The following is a 19552-nucleotide window of genomic DNA, read 5'->3' as shown; positions in this document are numbered from 1 at the left end:
TGATAAACAATCTATCTGTAGATAGCTTTATATTCTGCCTAATTGTCTCTGTATAGTAACATAACAACTAAGGGGCTAATGTGTTTACAGAAGTCTGTCTTATTTATGTTGTGTGTCAGCAGATTAAACCAGAACATTTAAAAAACAATAATTGTGTCATTGCCTTTCAGAATTACTACGACCGCAGCTTGTATGATGGATCTGAGGAGATATCCCTTGGATGAACAGAACTGCACTTTAGAGATAGAGAGCTGTGAGTATTAATGATATAGTCAGTGGTTTTCAAATATCCTTCACCCACTCGTGCGCTGTCAATCTCTCTCTCTCTCACTCTCTCTCTCTCTCTCTGTCTCTCTCTCTCTCTATCTCTCTCTTCAAAACACGTACTAATAAACATTTTAGAATGTATATTTTTCAAGTAAACCACCTGCTATGGACTAACTATGCACCAAGAACCTTGATGTCTCCACTCCAATAATCAGCATTTATTGCATGCATCTTAAGGGAATAACACTGAAGTTCTAAATGGCTCCAATACTGTGTGACTTGCTATTAAGTTTTCAGTATCATCCATAATTCTTATAAACAGCTTACTTCAGAAGGGTTATTCTTGGAGATGACTCAATACAATGTCATATTCATGGGTAATTGTGTAAAATCTCACAATAAAAAAAACAATTTTACTTAGAAATGCTTCATGGAATTAATTCAATCCAGGTCTATAGAGAAATAATTGCTGTTTTTAATTTAAAGCACTTATCGTCAAGATGATTTCCCATAAAGGTAATGTTCTCAGTAATGTAATTACCATAAGCAAGCCTTGTGTTATTGAAGAGATGCATGCCAATAATTGGGTTATATTAAAAAAAAAAAAAAAAATGGCATTATGCACGCTAGACTATGTTTTAACACTCTCTTCCCCATCCCTTGGCAAATAACTTTCATGAATATTGGAGGCATGATTTTGAGCTTATTCACCCCTAGTGAGATTTTCTAAAACCTCTTGCCCTAAGCCAGCTTTCCTTTGTAGTTAAGCAAGGTAGTTTCATCCTCACAAACATTCATTATGTTTTTTCCTTTCAAGTTATACTCTTTTTTCCTATGTAAGTTTTTAATTGGTTTATGGCTTCAAAGGCCTTTTTAATTTTTTTTTTTTACTTAAAAAATGCCTTCCTGAGTGGTTCTGGGTTCTTTGTTTTTATTTATTTATTGTTTAAATATACATTTTAGAGTGCCCGATTTTTGTCTCTTCATTTTTGCTCGCTCACCTTAGCAATTACCCACAAAAATACAGGAGAACTGAAAGTCAGTAGTCGTCCTCTTACCAAAAGTCCACAAAACTGGTTGACTGGCCAATATGTTCAGTATTTGACCAGATATTTCATTAAGGTAAGGAAACAAAGAAATGCAATTGCATTTGAAGCTATATACATGTTATGGAAGCAATTAAATGGGGAGAAGTGTTTCTGTTTTTTATAATGTACACGTTGTGTTCTATCCTAAGTGAATTGTGCATTTTTAACAGTGATACTATATACTGTAGATGTCCCAAAGCGACACAACAAGTAACTAAAAGCAGTTCATATACTACAATTAAAGAGGTTAAGTACAAATTAGTTGCATCTTGCCAATGCACTTAATGCAATGTTACTTTATTACTTGGAGGCATAAATGTCAAAGCTATTCAGCATTAGGTGATCCTTGAAAAACAGCAATAGCAAGAAGGATTAGTAAGAAGAGTAGCTAATGTAAAAAAAAACAGAATTGACTGAAAGCCTTTATAATAGAAAGATAATAACTTGCAGACCTTTGTGAATAAAATAGTTCTACAACTTGATCCCAGAGAGATCAGAAATCAGCTTTACAAAGCAGTGTCAATATTCTCATATTGATTGAGCTGAATAGGCTCTTTTGACAAAGATTGTGAGTCAAATTTTGATTGATTAAATAAAGTCAAATGTTAGAAATCTGTTCCACTGTTGTTGGTGTTGTTTGATTTTTCTTTCGCCACAACAGTGCACAGTGCACATGTGTGCATATAACTTGGTTAATTAACTATGAGAAACTATAGATCTCATTCATTCAGCATTGTTAATTTTCATAGTTAAATAAAATGTGATATGTGCTTCAATGGGCATTTTCATGTGCCATTGCACTCCCCTTGGTCCCAAAATACCCCAAACTAAGTGAATTTATGCACCATTTTATTGTGTATTCAATCAATATCCCTTATGTAAAGCTTTGTTTTTCTTGCTTCCTTTACAACATTACCTGTTATTTTTTCCAAGGGCAGACGTGGAGTAACTGCATAGTGAATGTGTTTTAAGGGTATATAGAATATGAACAGCAGCTATTAGAGTAGAAAGACAACATTTTATTAAGCGTTACACAGCTGACACTCTCCTAATTTCTTTTTTTGTGATAGTCAAGCGAAAGCATGTGTTTGTGGCTCGAGGACTTGTTCTTTAGATAGCTGTTACCAGTTTCAGTTAATGCAAAGAATTATACTCTGTCATAAATGGTTGATCTTCTTCACGGCAGCTCTTCCAGACCTTTTGAATAGTTTTTTTTTTTTTTTTTTTTTTTAGAAATAGAAAACACAGTTTAGTCCCATGGACAGTGACAAATTATATTTTGAAATGAGTTTTTATATCTGTTTCTGTTTCATAAATATTTTAACCAAAACAAGGACTGCTAAAGTCAAAGTAGCAACTGTTTAATCCACATATGGGTCTCCCTAACAAAATAAGGGACAGTTTTGAAGTCAATCTGCAATGTCTGTCTCCCTTGTGATGTTGCCATTTAGAACTAATAATGCAATGCAAACCATTTATCATCAGTAAACACTTTTAGTGAAAGTCTGAGGTCTTATAAAACTCCATTTGTGACAAGAGAACCAAGGGCCCTTTTCTGAAGCAATAAAAAGTTAAATAAGTTTGATGCCTTCCTGCAACTAAGTCGTTTTTGATATTTATATACAGCACCATTTAAATGGTTTTATTCCTCTCAGAAAAACGTGACCTTGTTTTTGCACTCGATTCAAAATAGGGTCCTGAGAGTTCATAACCACTCATCATTAGTTTTTGTGATTGCTTTATGAAAACATAATCAAGTAGCAAGACTAACATGTGTATTTAGGTACATTTAGTAAATGAAGTGTAAAGCACATAGTTGACTTTCCATCTTCATTATTCAATTAGGAATCCATTATAAAATGAATCATAATAAATTTCCTTTCAGGAAGTAAATCAAGGGTCACTGCATTGCACATAGATTAAGAGCATTGCATGTGCGCATTGTATATAATGCGCTCTTTGCATAATAAATCATAATTAGAAGCCTTTAAGCAAAGAAAAGTAATACATAAAATGAGAAAGAACCGCTTTAGCATTATGATTTAAGCCCATAGAGGGTAGTCAGTTTTAATGAGCATGAAAGAAGTCTAGTAGGTCTTTAAACAATTGGGCTTTGTGGTTCATCACCAGTGATGCGCTGATTTATAAATACACTTCTAAAGGCCAATCAGTGCTTAAAACCACACAGGCTGACAACGTTTTATTAGGAAGCCACTGGTGCATAAAAGGTCTCTGCTATGCTCATATGAATTTTGTTTTTAGTGCCTGACTGGTTTTCTGGGCATGGATGTCCCCAGAAGTGGTGATTTCTTGGGAGAATAAATGGTTCTGAACAGGAAACAAACAAGAGTAAACAATGTTCTTTTTCTTTCCTCATTCCAGTCAGATCCTAACATGGCTTTCAGCAATTGTCTGTGAAGCTGTAGTGAGTTGAAAGCCTGTGTCAATGCGAAATTCTTTATTTTAGCACAACTCAGAAATGTGTGTTTACAGTTGTTAAGTGTTATGGCATTATAGATGAGTAAACTGCTTAAGAGCTAGTGCCTGATGCTGAAGGCTCTCCCGTTTGGTAATGGACCGTGACTGGAGTTATGCATCTTGAGCAGAAAGAAAGGGAGAACCATCACTATTAGGAAAATGTTTAGTCACAGATGTATATATTCCCTCCAAAAATATAAGGGGTCTAAAAATAAGAGAATCTGAATGGATGCATTTTGTGCAGGGATAGCATATACAACTGAATTATATGATGATAATAAAGATAAAATAAATGATAATAAAGATAAAATAAATGTCACATGAAAGCTACCTATCTGAAACCAGTTAGTTTACAGGTTTGGTTGGGCAGGTGTGCATTTGCTTAGCCCCCATTGGATTGTAATGGTGGGTGATGAATTGTGGAACCACCAATGGCGGCAGCAGTTTTAAAAAGCCCTCAAACTGGATTTAGTCAATACAACCCAATTTCAATATGATTCCTGTATGATTTAGAATTTTAAGTTTAGTAAAGGACAGTGAATGTCTGTGTATTTGGAATAAACCGGGAATTGGATTCCGTAATAACGGCTTTGTGAAATTCATCCAAAGTCTGCAGTCCATACAGTCACAAAGATACTGGACTGATACAACATAGACCACACACCCAGTTAAAAAGAACTGACCCTGCACGCGTTCAGTTATTCTTATTTTGAATATCTCAATCCAAATGCAATGCCAACTAGAACTAAATATGTTCAATACATTTGGTAAGAGACTTGCATTTTCTGTATTCACAAATGTTTTATCAGGGGATCATTGTGGATAACAAGCTTTTTGATTATGGCTTTCGTAAAGACACACACATACACAACCTGTTCTATGCATTTTTTTTCTTCTCCGTGGCTGATGATGAAGAGAAACATTAGAGAATTCCTTTTGGTCTCATGCTTCATTGGACGGAACCCACATACCCACTGAATCTAAAGGGCAGGCATGCCATTCATTTAAAGGATATTATTTCTCATATCTGGTGTCTCCTGATGTCTGTAATTATAAATGTGATGGAGTGATCGATCCATGAGTGGACTAATGATTGCTGTGATGCGTTTTGCTCCCCCAAGAGCTGTGACAGTGTAGGCACCACTTAAGAGAGGATTCCTGGTGTGGATAACGTGGTAACATTTCATTTTAATGTGCCTGTTATGTAATTGCATACTGTATAAATATCACATGTATTTATACAGTATGCAATTACCTCCTTAAAGTGCTTGCAGGGAATCTTTTGTTACCATGGTTTCTGTTACTGTGTGGATAAAAAGAAAGAGACTGTCAATCCATCTGTTTTCTAAAATCCTGCATTCAATCTTGAGCAGGTACAAGTGCTGAATGTATCAATTATCCAGCGGAACTACACAAAGTAAGAATACGGATGGAGAAAAACATTGTGACCCAGCTATTCCAATTTTTAAACTTCCATATATATATATATATATATATATGTGTGTGTGTGTGTGTGTGTGTGTGTGTGTGTGTGTGTGTGTTTAGAAATACTGTATAAACGCTATGTTTTTTAACATCCCCTCTCTATATAGTGTCTGATGCATTTTGCAGCTAAGCCCATTTTGCAAATATCATATTATTTTATATGTGAAGCCAACCTACCCACACTTCGCATAATCACTCAGAATACAATACATTTCCAAATGCATGCATCAGACCTACAGTCAATCATATTCGATCTATTTAATGACTGTGTTGCAAAACCAAAAATGTCACTGTCTCCAGACATGCTGCTTAGGGTCATCCCATCTGCCAATTGAAGTTACACAATAACTGCATTGAGTAATCTTTTTACAGCTGATCTTTTTAATCTAACAGAAGCTTTTTGTATGTGTATAAAGTTTGGCTAGATTGACATTTACTTACATAATTCAATAGGAAATCTGGTGTCTGTTTATAACTACTGTGGTTCCTTCCAACATAAATAAGCACAAATAGAAGAGTGTTACGAAAGGAATGTGGTGACTTTGGTTTAGTAAGGACTTTGCAGTTTAATATAGCCAGTATACGCAGCTGTGTACATTTGCATCGCCTGCTTTTCTGAATGCAAATCAACACAAAATGCCAGCGACTTGGATTAAAACTTGATAAACATTGTTAATGAGTTTCACAAGGAAAAGCTGAACAGCTAAAGATAAATTCACCTTTTTAATTTGATTGCATGTTTCTTCTTTGAAGGGTTTACAGGATGCTGGGAGGGTACTGTCCTGATTTGTTACACCACAGTGATCCAGTTAATTAAATATTAAGCGCATCTGTTAAAAATGTATGCATGGCTAAGTGTATATTACATAATACAAAATGATACTAGAGAAAAACATTTGCTGTAGACTGCCCTTAAATTTGATGATGTAATTGGTCATTTTAGTATTAAGTGCTTAAGGGCTTAGGGGTGATGCAATGCTTTAGTTACTGTACAAAGGGTACCTGGAGCTTATGTGTTTCTTTTTTAAAGTTGAATAGCCTTTCTTTTGTGAAGAGGACAAATGCATAATTTTTTCTACCTTGGAAAGATTGGTGTGGGTCAATTTGTGTCTCTGGTCTACTTTAATCCCTACACTTAAACCCTTGTCGTGCTGTGCAATGGGATAAAGGCATAGGGGTTTAGAGTGAATACGTAAGCTGCACTATACACAGGGCCAGCTGAAAGAAGTGCACCTACCTGTGGTGAAAATAAATATGAATGTAGTTTATTTCATGAAAGCATAAAAGCACACACAATTTAGATGAGATAGTCATTCATCAAAAGGGCTTGACAAAAGCACAAAACATGTGAAATGGAAAAACCTACAGAAGCCATATTTTTTAAAACAAAGCTCTCTACAGCTGGTAGAAAATGTAAGATTTATTTAAAAAACTGTGATGACGTAAGTCCATTTTAATTAATGCCCCCTGATATATACAATGCACTGTATGGCTATTAAAATTCAAAGAAAATATAATGGGGGAATAGTGGAACTGAAGAGTTTTCATCATTCAACAACTTTCAGGAAACAACTGAATTCACTTGCTGATTGTGGATTTTTGTTTTTCTCAAACCAAAACTGATGTGCCATTGTTTCATATGAATTGGTCTCTGTTGGCTCAAAACAATACAGCAGCTCATTTTTCCATATTGGACTGCACGTATTAGCCTCCCGTGCTTTCATTGTACAGTATTTAACACATGCTGTGCAATCTTGCTTTACTGAAACTGCAGGACAGGTGACTGACACTCAGTTACATATTTCCTCTCAGAAGGAAAAGCAAGAGATCTCTTAGTTTACTCATCTATAGCTGTACATTGTCAAAGTGAAAAATGCATACCAAATCAAGCTAAGAAACATGGATTTTAAACCTTAGTCACTACTCTGTAGTTGAAAGCATGCAAATTGATGGTGATATTCAAAGGAGCCTCAAAATCTTTTATATGTGTACTTGGAAATAATATCCGTAGGGTTTTGAATGAATCTGACCTGTTTAAACATCATTAGCTGGGAATTAGCTGAGAAATTCAGGAAATAGAATGGTATTTTGCTGTGAAAAGAAAGTACTATTGATTAAGGGATTGATATCAGAATTAAGCGTGTATATTTAGATTTAAGATGACAATGATATATTGAGCTTTTAACGAACAGAGCCTTATAATTATTGAACAGGAATTCAGTGGGATATCAAATGTTAATAGACACATACTGTACCTAATAAACTGGCACTCTATTAACTAAGAAACGTTTTCTAAACCGAATTTGTCACATACACATATACATGCAATGTGGTGCATAAAAATATCATTAAGAGGAAAATCAGTACTGTAGAACTAATGGGAGTCGTATCAAGTAACCCAGTAATGAAATCAACAGCCATTTTAGAAGTTTAGCATCTTTCACCTCAATTCCAAGACAATGACAACACTTGGGCATTGAAGTTTTCGGGTTTTATTTTTTTTGCATCACAAACAAATTGAATCCCAATTCTGTTTCCTAATTAAACTGAGAAAAAAAAAAACTATTAATTACAAAACAATTTCACTTGTTTTTACCTTCTTATCTTGACAGAGTCTGATTCTGTTTAGTCTTATTTTTATTTCAAACAGAGCTAACAAATTACCATAATTGCTAATCTCCGATCCTAATTGCATTTAATTCTTGCACTTGCTGAGTTTATCATTGTGCTTTTGTTAGTTTCACTTGTTTAACAGTTTTTCTTTTCAGAATAAAATACCCAGTATACACTGATAGCAAGCCATCCTTTAAAATGTTGATTTGCAGCAAAAAAAATTATAATCTTAAACACAGATTATAATATGTAGTTTTCTCTTTATTAGGATGCAGAGACAGCTTAACAACTACTAATTAACATTTAAAGGGAGTTATAGATTCAGAAAATAAAAACCAAGAAGTTCCAGCCCTAATAGTACTGTATCTTTTTTGCAAAAGAATATTATTACTTTCACTGTGCTGCAGGGTATATATATATATATATATAGGCAAGGTATATGTATGGGCAAGGTTACCATTAAGCCACCAACTTTTGTCTTTGTTGCATTTCACAAACACTATGCTTCTGCACTCTCCTTCAGATGGCTACACCACAGATGACATTAACTTCTACTGGCGTGGGGGAGATCGTGCTGTGACGGGAGTGGAACGGATTGAGCTGCCCCAGTTCTCCATTGTAGACTACAACCTTATCTCCAAGGATGTGGTGTTTTCCACAGGTTAGTGCAAGTCAAGTTATTATTGAATAACAAGGACATTGCTTTGTGCTTTTTAACATTGTATGAGGTGTTGCTGGTATAGGTCGTGCTACTGATGTTTTGTAAAACAGCTAGCTCATAAAAGTGCTGTAATAGAAGGATAGTAAAGTGTAATAAAGCTAGTACAGACATCATCAAGTCAGGTACAGTATGGGAGTTTGGGACAATGTGGTAAAAAAAAAAAAATGACATTCCAATGTTAAGCACAGTATAGTATGAAATGAGAAACATATAATCAAGTGGAAAAAAGTCCTTTTCTAAGGGATACATATCTGAAAATAAGATGGATGCAGGTATTCCTCTGGTAATGGGACTTTCTGAGAACATTAAAAGCAAAGTGAACTGAATTCTGATCTAATCAATCTAGGCAACCCAGTGCCTGAACAGAAACTACACATCTGCGTGCCTCAACTGCTTCCAAGAACTCGAACAACTTTTATACACTAATGTATGAATTATAGACAAATGGTAGCAATCTGAGACACTGGAAGTAGCTACAAATTTCAGTCGCGGTAGTAAATTATATCAACTTTTACAGGCATCAACTTGTGTCACATCAAGAGCATACTTAGGACATGTTAAAAAAAAAAGTAGACATATGGGAGTCTCTGAAGTTACAGTATGGCATTATGTGAATGTTGAAACAGTGTGCATTCAGGATGCTACAGATCCATTATCTTTAATATGTATACTGGAACAGCATCTCTGCAATTTGAATAGCAATTTCACAGGTTTACTCCTTGCATTTTGCTCATTGTAGAATGCATCCATTAAAAGGAAATGATGGATAGTTGGAATATTTGTTTTTCTAAAGCAAATCACCAGCTTAGTTGTAGACATTATATATGCTGAAAGTATTGCATACACACTAAGCTATGAAGCCTGTTTAAATCTGCTTTACTCTGGTAATCCACAAGGTTTTATCTGACCCCCAGCTGATTGAGAAGTCTACGAGAAACATGATTAATCATAGGTGGTTTTCATCTCTTTGCTTAGCTGCAGTATTTTTGATTGCTGAGATTTTCTTTACCATATGTCAATGGCAAACTAACTGTAAATGGTCAACTGAGCTACAGGATGGTCAGGATTGATATTTTTACATACTGAAATGATCTGCAACTTCAGTGGTCAAGAGTTCCAAAAAGAACAGACTTAAAACCTTATAAATAGTAAACCCATTTTATGTACATTTTATAATAGTTATTGACTAATTGTTTTAGATCTTTTCAGAAATATGCATACAGCATACATACAGCATATGTGTGTGTGTGTGTGTGTGTGTGTATTTGTTTGTATATGTATGTGAGTGTGTTTGTGTATATATATATAATTCTATCTTGTCACAGCCTGCAATAATGAGACCAAATGATTCTATGAGTCCTAGTTCTTCCATGTATCTATGGGGAACTGTAAAAGCAATGCCGATTTAAAATAAACATTAGGGCCTAAGAACAAAAAAGTGTCCTGTTTCTGGATCCCAGGAGCTGGAGCTGCTTATCAATGCAGTACAGTGACCACAGCAGGTTTTCTTCTGTTTTTATATATTTTTTAAACTAACATCTTTAAACTTACATGTCTGAGTTTTTTTTTTTAAGCGATAAATAACTTCACGTGCCAAAATGCATTGCAAAGAGTTTTTTTTTTTTTTTTAAACTGCATTATCCCAAATTGTCCAGGTGAACTTAAAGTCATATGGTAAACCTGTCGTGCGTTATTCCTCCAGGTAATATCTAGAAGACCTCCACCTGCAGGGCCTGTCACCCAGGAACGCACTGGACACCAATCCTAACCTTGTGTTCACTTTTAATCCCCATTCTAGTCATTGTTAAACCATGTCTTCACAGGGGCTTACCCCAGGCTCTCCCTCAGCTTCAAACTGAAGAGAAACATTGGATACTTCATCCTGCAGACATACATGCCTTCAATTCTGATCACAATTCTCTCTTGGGTCTCATTTTGGATTAATTATGATGCCTCTGCTGCCAGAGTTGCTTTAGGTATGAATTTTTATCATGAATTAGATACATATTCTAGCATCTTTTTCAGGAACAGAATTAAAGTGTTTTGGCAAATTACTTAAAACACCCGTTTGTTCTCTAAGATATCTAGTATATAATTGCTTTTTTCATAAAAAAATAAATACATTTAAAAAATCTTATTTCCCATCTTCTTCTTCTTCTTCTTCTTCTTCTTCTTCTTCTTCTTCTTCTTCTTCTTCTTCTTCTTCTTCTTCTTCTTCTTCTTCTTCTTCTTTCTCATTTAGTTTCACAATGTAATTCATTCATCTTTAATATCTTTCTACCTATTTACCTAAAACATCTTTGTATTGGTCAATGAAATTTAAATCAGCAGTTTAAGTTATACTTTTATGAGTGTGTTTATTTTCACTTCCATAGTGTGGAAGTATTGTTATTAATGCCACTACCATAGTGTTGACAGGAGCTAAATTACTTTTAGACAATGCCCCAGCAATTAAGCAATAATCAAGTATAAAACTTTGCAGTATAAAAAAAAAAAAATAGTCAATGTGATGTTTAAATGAATTACTTGCACTACAGTAGTGGGGCAATTCCTCTGAATATCTGTTTGGCATTCAAATTATGATTTATAAGAACGTTCAAATATGCATTTCCAAAAAGCACCTGGTGGAGATAGAAAGAGATTAAGTCAGCAATATTATACTTATGTACTAGTAAATGATCCATTTGCCTTTGCTTAAAATATTAATAAGTTGGCATTCTGGCATACATTCATTTTATTTCAAGATCTCCATTGCACTAGGCAGGAGGGCTGCGTTGGCACTTCATATTAACGAGTTTGACGTGACAAGGAAGAAAATTAAATTTTCCATCAACCTTTTGTCATAAAAAATGCAAACTAATAGTGCGTGAGCCATCATTTTGTGAGTTCTGTCAAGTATTTTATCCAATTGTCTCTCTTCATCTTTACCATCTCTTGATCTGCCCAGGGTAATTCGATAAGAGAATTCCTTCAAGCTCACTAGAAAAATTGACTTTACTTTTTCCAAAATGTTGTCTGCAGGCAATTATTTGGATAGTTTATACTGAATACTATACCTCCTCAAGCACTGCACAGTAGTGTAAACCTGGCATAAATTAAAGGAGTCAGTGATTAAAAACTATAGCACACCATGTCCTGAGATTAATGTATTTACCCCAAACCATTGCTTTTTAATAAGTGATTGGAATTTATCTTAAAGAACACATTTCAGAGTCCTGTACAGTACGATATTATTCTCAAGCTTGTGTTTTTTCCCAGGAATTACCACGGTGCTCACCATGACAACAATTAATACTCACTTAAGAGAAACCCTCCCCAAGATCCCCTATGTCAAAGCCATAGATATGTACCTGATGTGCTGCTTCGTGTTTGTGTTCTTGGCCCTGTTGGAGTATGCACTGGTCAACTACATCTTCTTCGGAAGGGGGCCACAGCGACAGAAGAAGGCAGCAGAGAAAGCAGCAACTGCAAACAATGAGAAAATACGAATGGAAGCTAACAAGGTAGGAACTGTGTCCTTGTTTGAATTAGGCCAGTAAAAGGGAATGAGGAAATTGATAATTGCCACTTTTTTTGTTTTACAAAAGCTAAGCTCTTTCATGCCAATATGATAAAGAATTGTCAAAAAAAAAAAGAACATGGCTATATAAGGCTAGTGTTGGTCATGGTAAGAGTCAATAAACAGAAATTCAGCCCTTTATGAGGTTTTTGTCAGCTAGTAAATAAAGAAAGCTAACATTCATATAGGTGGAATTTGGTTGTTTCTGTGAAATATTCCTCCAATGGTAATTAAAAGTGTAATTAAGACCCCTTTCCTTTGTGTGAAAATTATAGGTCTGTAAAAGTCATTGTCGACTCTTGACCATTCACCCAAATAATCTTTTTTCACTCATGCCAATGGCATGATGCTTGAAATGTGTCTTTGTGACAAAGGTTTTATGAATTGTCCTCTGTGGGGAAACCAAGATGGTAATTTTCCAGGTTTCAGTACTCATACAAAGACACACTTTGGTAATGCACTGAAGACTGCTGTCATCTTCAGATAAACACTGTTTGGACCACATTGCAAGTTCTCATTGCAAGCACAATGCTACAGGCACTACCTGTGGACCAGCACTGAATAACTATGTTATGTGAAGGGCATACTGCAAAGTCCACATGAATTGCAGACATTACAACTTTTCCACAATTTTTATTTTTCACATACAGTACCACAGGCAACTTTGTGGACACCCATATCCAGGAAATCTGGCCATTTATTTTTTAGTTTTATTTTACTTTTGCTTTATAACTCTAACTTGACTTTCGTTGAATGACTTATGTAAGCTTTTTATTTCAGGTGATGTTTGTGATAAGGCAGTTACTGATAATGTTTTACATTTTAACGTCTCATTTTAATATAGGAAAATATATACGTTTTCTGTAATACCTTAGAGAACTGTTGCGGCGCGTATCAATGTAATATATTGGGACAACTCCATTGTTATGTTCTGCCAAAACACATGCATTCTCTGTAGTCTAAAACTTGTATGACAGATTTAAAACTGATCTCGGTGAACCAGGCTAAATTGAATTTCCGGGCACTTTATATCTCCTAGCAACTATCACAAGTGCACCTTGACCTGATAACGTTGTGTACTTGCAGTGGATGGTGGGAAATGTAGTTCAGAGAGACGATGCACTGTATGCCAGAATGAAACAGAGGGAAATTGATGCTCATGACTCAATGTGGGAGCCAATCTTTGTGGAGGATGCAGCAATGGGACTGGGCGAGCAAAAGAATAAGGTACTGGATTAAAACAAAAGTAAAAATGAATATGTGCATTGCGGTTTCCCTTTTTATATCCAGTGCTGTTTGCACAAAGAACAAACCGATCAAATTATTATTATTCGTTATACAACTGTACTGTACAGTTTAAAAAAAAATACAAAGATTTTTGGATGCGAGTGAGGAGGTTGTGGTCTCCTGATACAAACTGCAATCTAGAGTTTGAAATCCTGAAACAAGAAGTCATAAAACAAATTCTGAAATGGCTCAGTAATGATAAAAGGAGTTGAGCAGGGTTACACAGTAATCGAAAAAAACAACCCAGTATTGATCGTGAATGAGGATGTGAATTGTTTTGCAGTAGTATTGGATATAGGTTTGGAACCCTATTGTCATTGATAAACATTAGGGTGTTGTCAGGTCTGAAGCTAGCAAAGCAAACCAGAGCTGTGTGTTCAAAAACAGAGCATGCACTCATATGTCCTAATAGGCCTGTTTATTCTGTGTCTTAAAATAAGAATTCTTGTTTGCTATAGTATGAATTGAATTGAAAATGACCCATGGATTCTTTGGTTAAGAAATGTAAAATGATCTGGCCTCTCGAACAAGTGGATGTGATTTGGAGAATTCTGATGCTAAACATTAATCAAAGTGATCTTGCTGTATTTTCAGGTTTCTGTTCCCAAGTTAATTTATCATGTTAATGGAACTGTATCGAAATTTGTTTTCTTGTATCTTTTGTGTACAAAAATAGCCCCAATTCCAGAGCGATGTATTGATTTATGACTATTGCTGTAGAATCCTTAAGGACTTTTGATATGTCATGGGACCATTTCAATTTCTATAGAATTAACTCATTTAGTAAATATTTGCTTTTCTATTGTCTTGCAATTGTCTGAATGTTTCAACAACACAAAACAAACTGCTGCTTAGCAGGGCTCTGTTCCATATCTGACATTGCATTGCTTGGTAGATTAAGGGCTTAGTATTGTTGCATGTTAATTTCCTACTAGCTGAGTGCCCATCTGTTTCCCACCTGGGAGCTTCTGGACCAGAAGGCAAGCTCTGTCCCTCACAGGGATTTCATTTCAATTTTCCAAACATTAACCTATCCTGCATAAACACAGCCTTCTTGCCACAGAATTGTGTCTTGACTCCTTCAGTGCGCTGATAAAATTGTTGATCTCTCTTAATCCAAAGGCAGGTTCGAACGAAGCTCTATCTAGCTCCTGACTGTTAAGTTATAAAACATGGCCTCAGGATGTCTGATTTACAATAAAGTACTTTATCAGACAACTGGGATTCCTCTAAACCATAAACATTCTTCTAACTCACAGGTGAAGCACACTATGGTTCTGTTTTCCATCAAACCAAAATGTTAAGAGTTAAATAAATTAGCATTATATCTGTGGACAATTTCACATTATCTGACTTGCAACCACAGCTTTTGCTGTTTTAGCATACTGTATTTGCATGTCTACATTGTTTTATATGTTAAGACAATAGAGCAGTACAAGATCTTTTCTCTATACCATTGTGTAATTGATTTATTTGATATAATGTAATAGATTATAGTCCACATAACAGTGTCAGGTTCTAGCAAATAATCTAATTAACGATTACTGCTGAATAAAACAAGAACAAGTACAAAAAAGCCTTTCTGTCACGTCTGTAAAGTGAGAAAATGATGTTCCACCATGTAATACTTACAGTACTGATTCCCCAGTGGTTTATTGTAGCAAAAGTATCAACAAAGCAAAAAACTAAAGTACATAACTTTGCTATTTAACAAGTGCATGCATGCAAATCAGTCTATCTCTACTGCAATGGCATTTCAAATGTTCCCACCTCATCCAGTATTGCAACAGTTTGCACTGCTCCATGTGCATAACAAATAAATCGAAGTTACCAGGCATATATTGTTAAGCTAGCTCAAGAAATATATATATATATATATGGTATAATGTATGCTGCACAAGCGTGTATTTAAAACAATAGCTTAGTTAAAAAGATCAAAATTGCATTCAAGCAATAATCAATATGTTTACTGCTCCTATAGTAGGTGGCCTTGTGTTTGTTATGTAACATGGCAATGGTTTTATTCCCCACAGAAAACAAGCCTTTGTTTTTGCATTTGTTCATGTTAACACTGTCTCATCTTTTTCCACTCAAGCAAAATTAAGTGTTCACCATGGTTTTGAACATTTACTCTGGCAGTCACGTTTTGACTCTCTTAGAAGTTACAGATGTGAAAAATATGAATACTTGCACTGTTCACTGACTGATAACCCTGTGGACTGAAGCATTGTCACTTTTCACTGTCAATATGAAAAACACAGCAAAAAGCCTTTTTTAAGAAACTTCAATATGAATAGGAAAGATCTAATACACAGAACAGTCATATGAATATATTACAGGGTCTACAATTTATTATATATTGTATTAAAAAAGCATAATACCTTAAACCTTAATAACGTATTGTTTATTGTTAAATGTTCTGTCTAGAATAACAAAATATATGTCTTTATTTTAGATGGATCCTCATGAAAATATTTTACTGAGCACTCTTGAAATGAAGAATGAAATGGCCACCTCTGAGCTCACATTGGGCCTTAGTGACCCAAGAAGCACCATGCTTGCTTATGATAGTTCCACCCTTCAGTACCGCAAGGCAGGATTGGCCAGGCACAGCTTTGGACGGAATGCAATGGAAAGGCATGTAGGACAAAAGAAAAGCAGGCTACGAAGGCGTGCTTCCCAGTTGAAAATTACTATCCCTGACTTGACTGATGTAAACTCTATCGACCGGTGGTCACGAGTGATTTTCCCCATGGTTTTCTCCTTCTTCAACGTTGTTTATTGGCTCTACTACGTGAATTAAGAAGATTGAGGAATGCAGAAGACAGCATTCAATTTGTTGATCGATTTTACAACACAAGCCAGACTTTTGAATTATTACATCCAAAATAAATCAGGACTAACTACATTTGATCTTTGAACACCTTAATTGCTGGCTAACACATATACAACCTTAGAGGTGTGAGAAACGATGAACGGTGCCTATTCCAGAATTTAGCATATACAGTAAATCCATCGATTAAGCCTACACTATTATGTTCATATTTATTTATTTATTTATTTATTTACGTGCCTATGTATTTATATTTTCACATTACAGTGACTTTATAACCTTTCCTGTCTTAATTGATCAAATTCTGGAACTTTCAATGGGTCAAGCAAAATTCCATCCACTGCTATTTAAAAAAACAAAAAAAACAAAACAAAAAAAAACATCAGAATAAACTATAAAGACAATGTTTAAACAGACATATGTTAAATGTCTGATTTCACGTTGTATCTTGTTTTTTTTATTTACTGATACAGGCAGAACAGGTGAAAGTCACTTAAATTGTACATTTTTATGAATTATTTTCGTTCTACTGTTACCTTATTTTGCATGCCTCCCATTGTGTTTTTGTGAAGTGTTTTATACACAAATTGAATATTATTTATTTATTTGTGTTTGTTTCACTTTCCATGTACAGTAAAATTGGATACAAGGCTTTAGACGTGGTCTGATGTGGTCATCTGACTGATTCCGTATATTGCGTCATTCAATTCTGTTTTATTTTATTTTGTAATTGAGAAACTGGCTTTCTAACTGTTAAGAAGATACCCAACCCTTTTATGACAAATAGACACACATATGTTTCTCTTACATTGATAGCATTCACATTTTGGTCAAGTGTGAATTCTGGGATGATTCATTTTCAGCACTATAAAATCAATTTTCAGATTAACCAAAGCTAACTGGGCCAGGGAACCTTCTATGTCAAGCATTTTGTACTGCCAGTTATTGCAAAGAATGTGCTGTTAATAACAAACAAATATTTCTACTAGGACTCTTATTTACTGAATGAGATAAGCCAACTGAAACTTACTCAATGAGACATTCAATCATAATTGACTTCCAAAGTTTTTTTTTTTTTGTTTGTTTTTTTTTTTTGTTCAAATACTTGCTTAAAATTCTTAAAAGCAGATTATTGTATATAAACATGGCCTGATATAACAGAATTGCACTTTTTTATATTTATTGTAAGACAGGATGGTACCCAATTATGAACTTGATTGGTCTTGTTTTTTTAGGAGTTACTTAAAGGCAGTAAACACGGTAAAAAAAAGTTTTCACAATTAATAGTAATGACACACATCTTTTAAAGCAATGAAAATAACAATGATTTCTTCAAACCCCCTAACGTTTTTCTAGTATTAAAGAAACAAAAAGACATTTTGCAACATAGCTGTATTCCAAATTTGCCCTGCCATCTTTAGGACTGGTTCCTAAAAAGATACACGTCTCTGGTTGTAAATCCCAAGTTTTGAAGAGTACATCTGAAATTAATGCACTGCATGTAAGTCATTTTAATATAAACCTTTGACAATATAAATAGACTTTTCTATCCTTATAAAACAAACAGGATCTAGAGAGAAAGACTCAATAGAGTGCATAAATTGACCTTCAGCTTTTGCAATGTGCAGTGTCAGCTTCTGACTGTAAGTGACAAATCTAACTGATGTTGTCAACATTGGAATTGAGCTACTTTTCTTGTTAAGTTGTTGTCCAACAGATTTAACTGCAGGAAAACACATTAAGTCTGTTGCCAAACAGATTGAAATAAATCAGACTGCAAGTCCATTGCCAAATCCACCACATACTCACTTTTCTACATCCATATGGATAAAGCCCCTGTGCCCAAGAAAGCTAGTTTATATTAAAAAAAGAAAATGTATGAATTTCAAAAGATACAAAAATGAGCTCACCCCCCACGTTGTATTAAATAAGCTTAAAGCTTAACTAGAGGAATACATTGCAAGTTGCATAGGAAACTAAAAGTACTTACTTTTAATATTTCAAATTAAGTGACATACGTTTACCATGAGTTTATCTATCTATCAATAAATCGGTTATTGTGTATACCGTTATAATGGGCCATTGTCCTTGGCATTCTTTATCCCCCTATCATTTACTTTATTCATACATTTAAATGTTCCTGCTTTTTGCAAGAATCAGTACCACCAAGTAATATAATATATTTCTAATGAAAGTCATTATGCAAAAAAAAAAAGTTGTTAAGTAGTTACTTTCAGATATTTTCAGATACTAATCGATTTCATATAATAATAAAAAAAAAAAATAATACAAATCTAATTTGCAATTTTAATTGTCAGCAATTCTGAGTAGTCCCAACAATTGTATTTCTGCATTCTAAATTATACTCAATATGGGATACTGAGCCAGCAGTTAAGGCGTGTGTTATAGACATTTCACAACAAATTATGATGTGTCGTTCCCTATCAAAGTCACAATGGAAGGAGTCATTATCAGTAAATATATAATATATATATTATATATATATATATATATATATATATATATATATATATATATATGATTGTTAACATTTATGATATGCATTTCAATGTAAGTGAGGATTCATGAAGCTTATTTTCGTGTTTACATAAGGAATGTTATGTTTATATTTAGTATTTCAGGGTTTTGGTGGTGATGGGGGGTCTTGAATGGATTATGTCTTTAAAAAGGTTTAATTCAGATGCATGGATTTTAAAGGAATATGTTATCATGAAGAAGACTATTATTTGTCATTGCTCAAACTGGAGTAAAGAAACTGTAACCCATTTCTTGCTGAAAAAATGTTTATGCATTCATATATGTACAGGATCTAACATCTGAAAGCCTGTAGTATTCTCCATCTGTGTGAGTAATTCCATACTAAAAGATACTGTATGTGAAAAAGTATTCAGTGACAAAGTGGTCAGGCGTTGCATAAAACAGGAATATTGAAAAGCACAGTACTGCTTGTTGACACCACTAGCATATGAAGCCTTCAAGTTTCATATTCCACTGTGTTTCTGTTTGGATTACATTGATATTTTAACAGGGTCTGAGTCTTTAAATTGAGTGTATATTCTAAAAGTGGATTTCAATATTATTTGCCCATTTTTTGCACTTTTTTTCTGTAATTATAATTGGCCTCAGTAGCATCGCTTCCACTTTTTAATCTCAAGAAAATTACATCAATCGAACAGAAAGAAAAAAAAAACACATGTAGT

The 19552-nt window shown here is 34.4% G+C and overlaps 1 protein-coding gene across 3 annotated transcripts in view; it reads left to right on the top strand.

Moving 5' to 3' along the window:
• LOC121324722 (gamma-aminobutyric acid receptor subunit beta-2) overlaps positions 1-18757 on the top strand; it is a 53073-nt gene extending 34316 nt beyond the window's left edge. For 2 of the 3 annotated variants that reach the window (XM_041266859.1, XM_041266858.1), the window contains exons 6-11: positions 171-253; positions 8455-8592; positions 10476-10628; positions 11911-12155; positions 13298-13438; positions 15954-18757. In XM_041266859.1, the coding sequence (XP_041122793.1) occupies positions 171-253; positions 8455-8592; positions 10476-10628; positions 11911-12155; positions 13298-13438; positions 15954-16301 (1108 nt within the window). In that variant the 3' untranslated portion in view covers positions 16302-18757. The remainder of the gene's footprint in view (positions 1-170; positions 254-8454; positions 8593-10475; positions 10629-11910; positions 12156-13297; positions 13439-15953) is intronic. The other variant, XM_041266860.1, reaches the window with a different exon arrangement.
• Positions 18758-19552: the final 795 nt, after the last annotated feature.

Source organism: Polyodon spathula, chromosome 12 (genome assembly GCF_017654505.1).
Source record: "Polyodon spathula isolate WHYD16114869_AA chromosome 12, ASM1765450v1, whole genome shotgun sequence".
Lineage (NCBI taxonomy): Eukaryota > Metazoa > Chordata > Actinopteri > Acipenseriformes > Polyodontidae > Polyodon > Polyodon spathula.
Note: the sequence above shows the minus strand (reverse complement) of the source record. Positions and strands in the feature narration are given on the sequence as shown.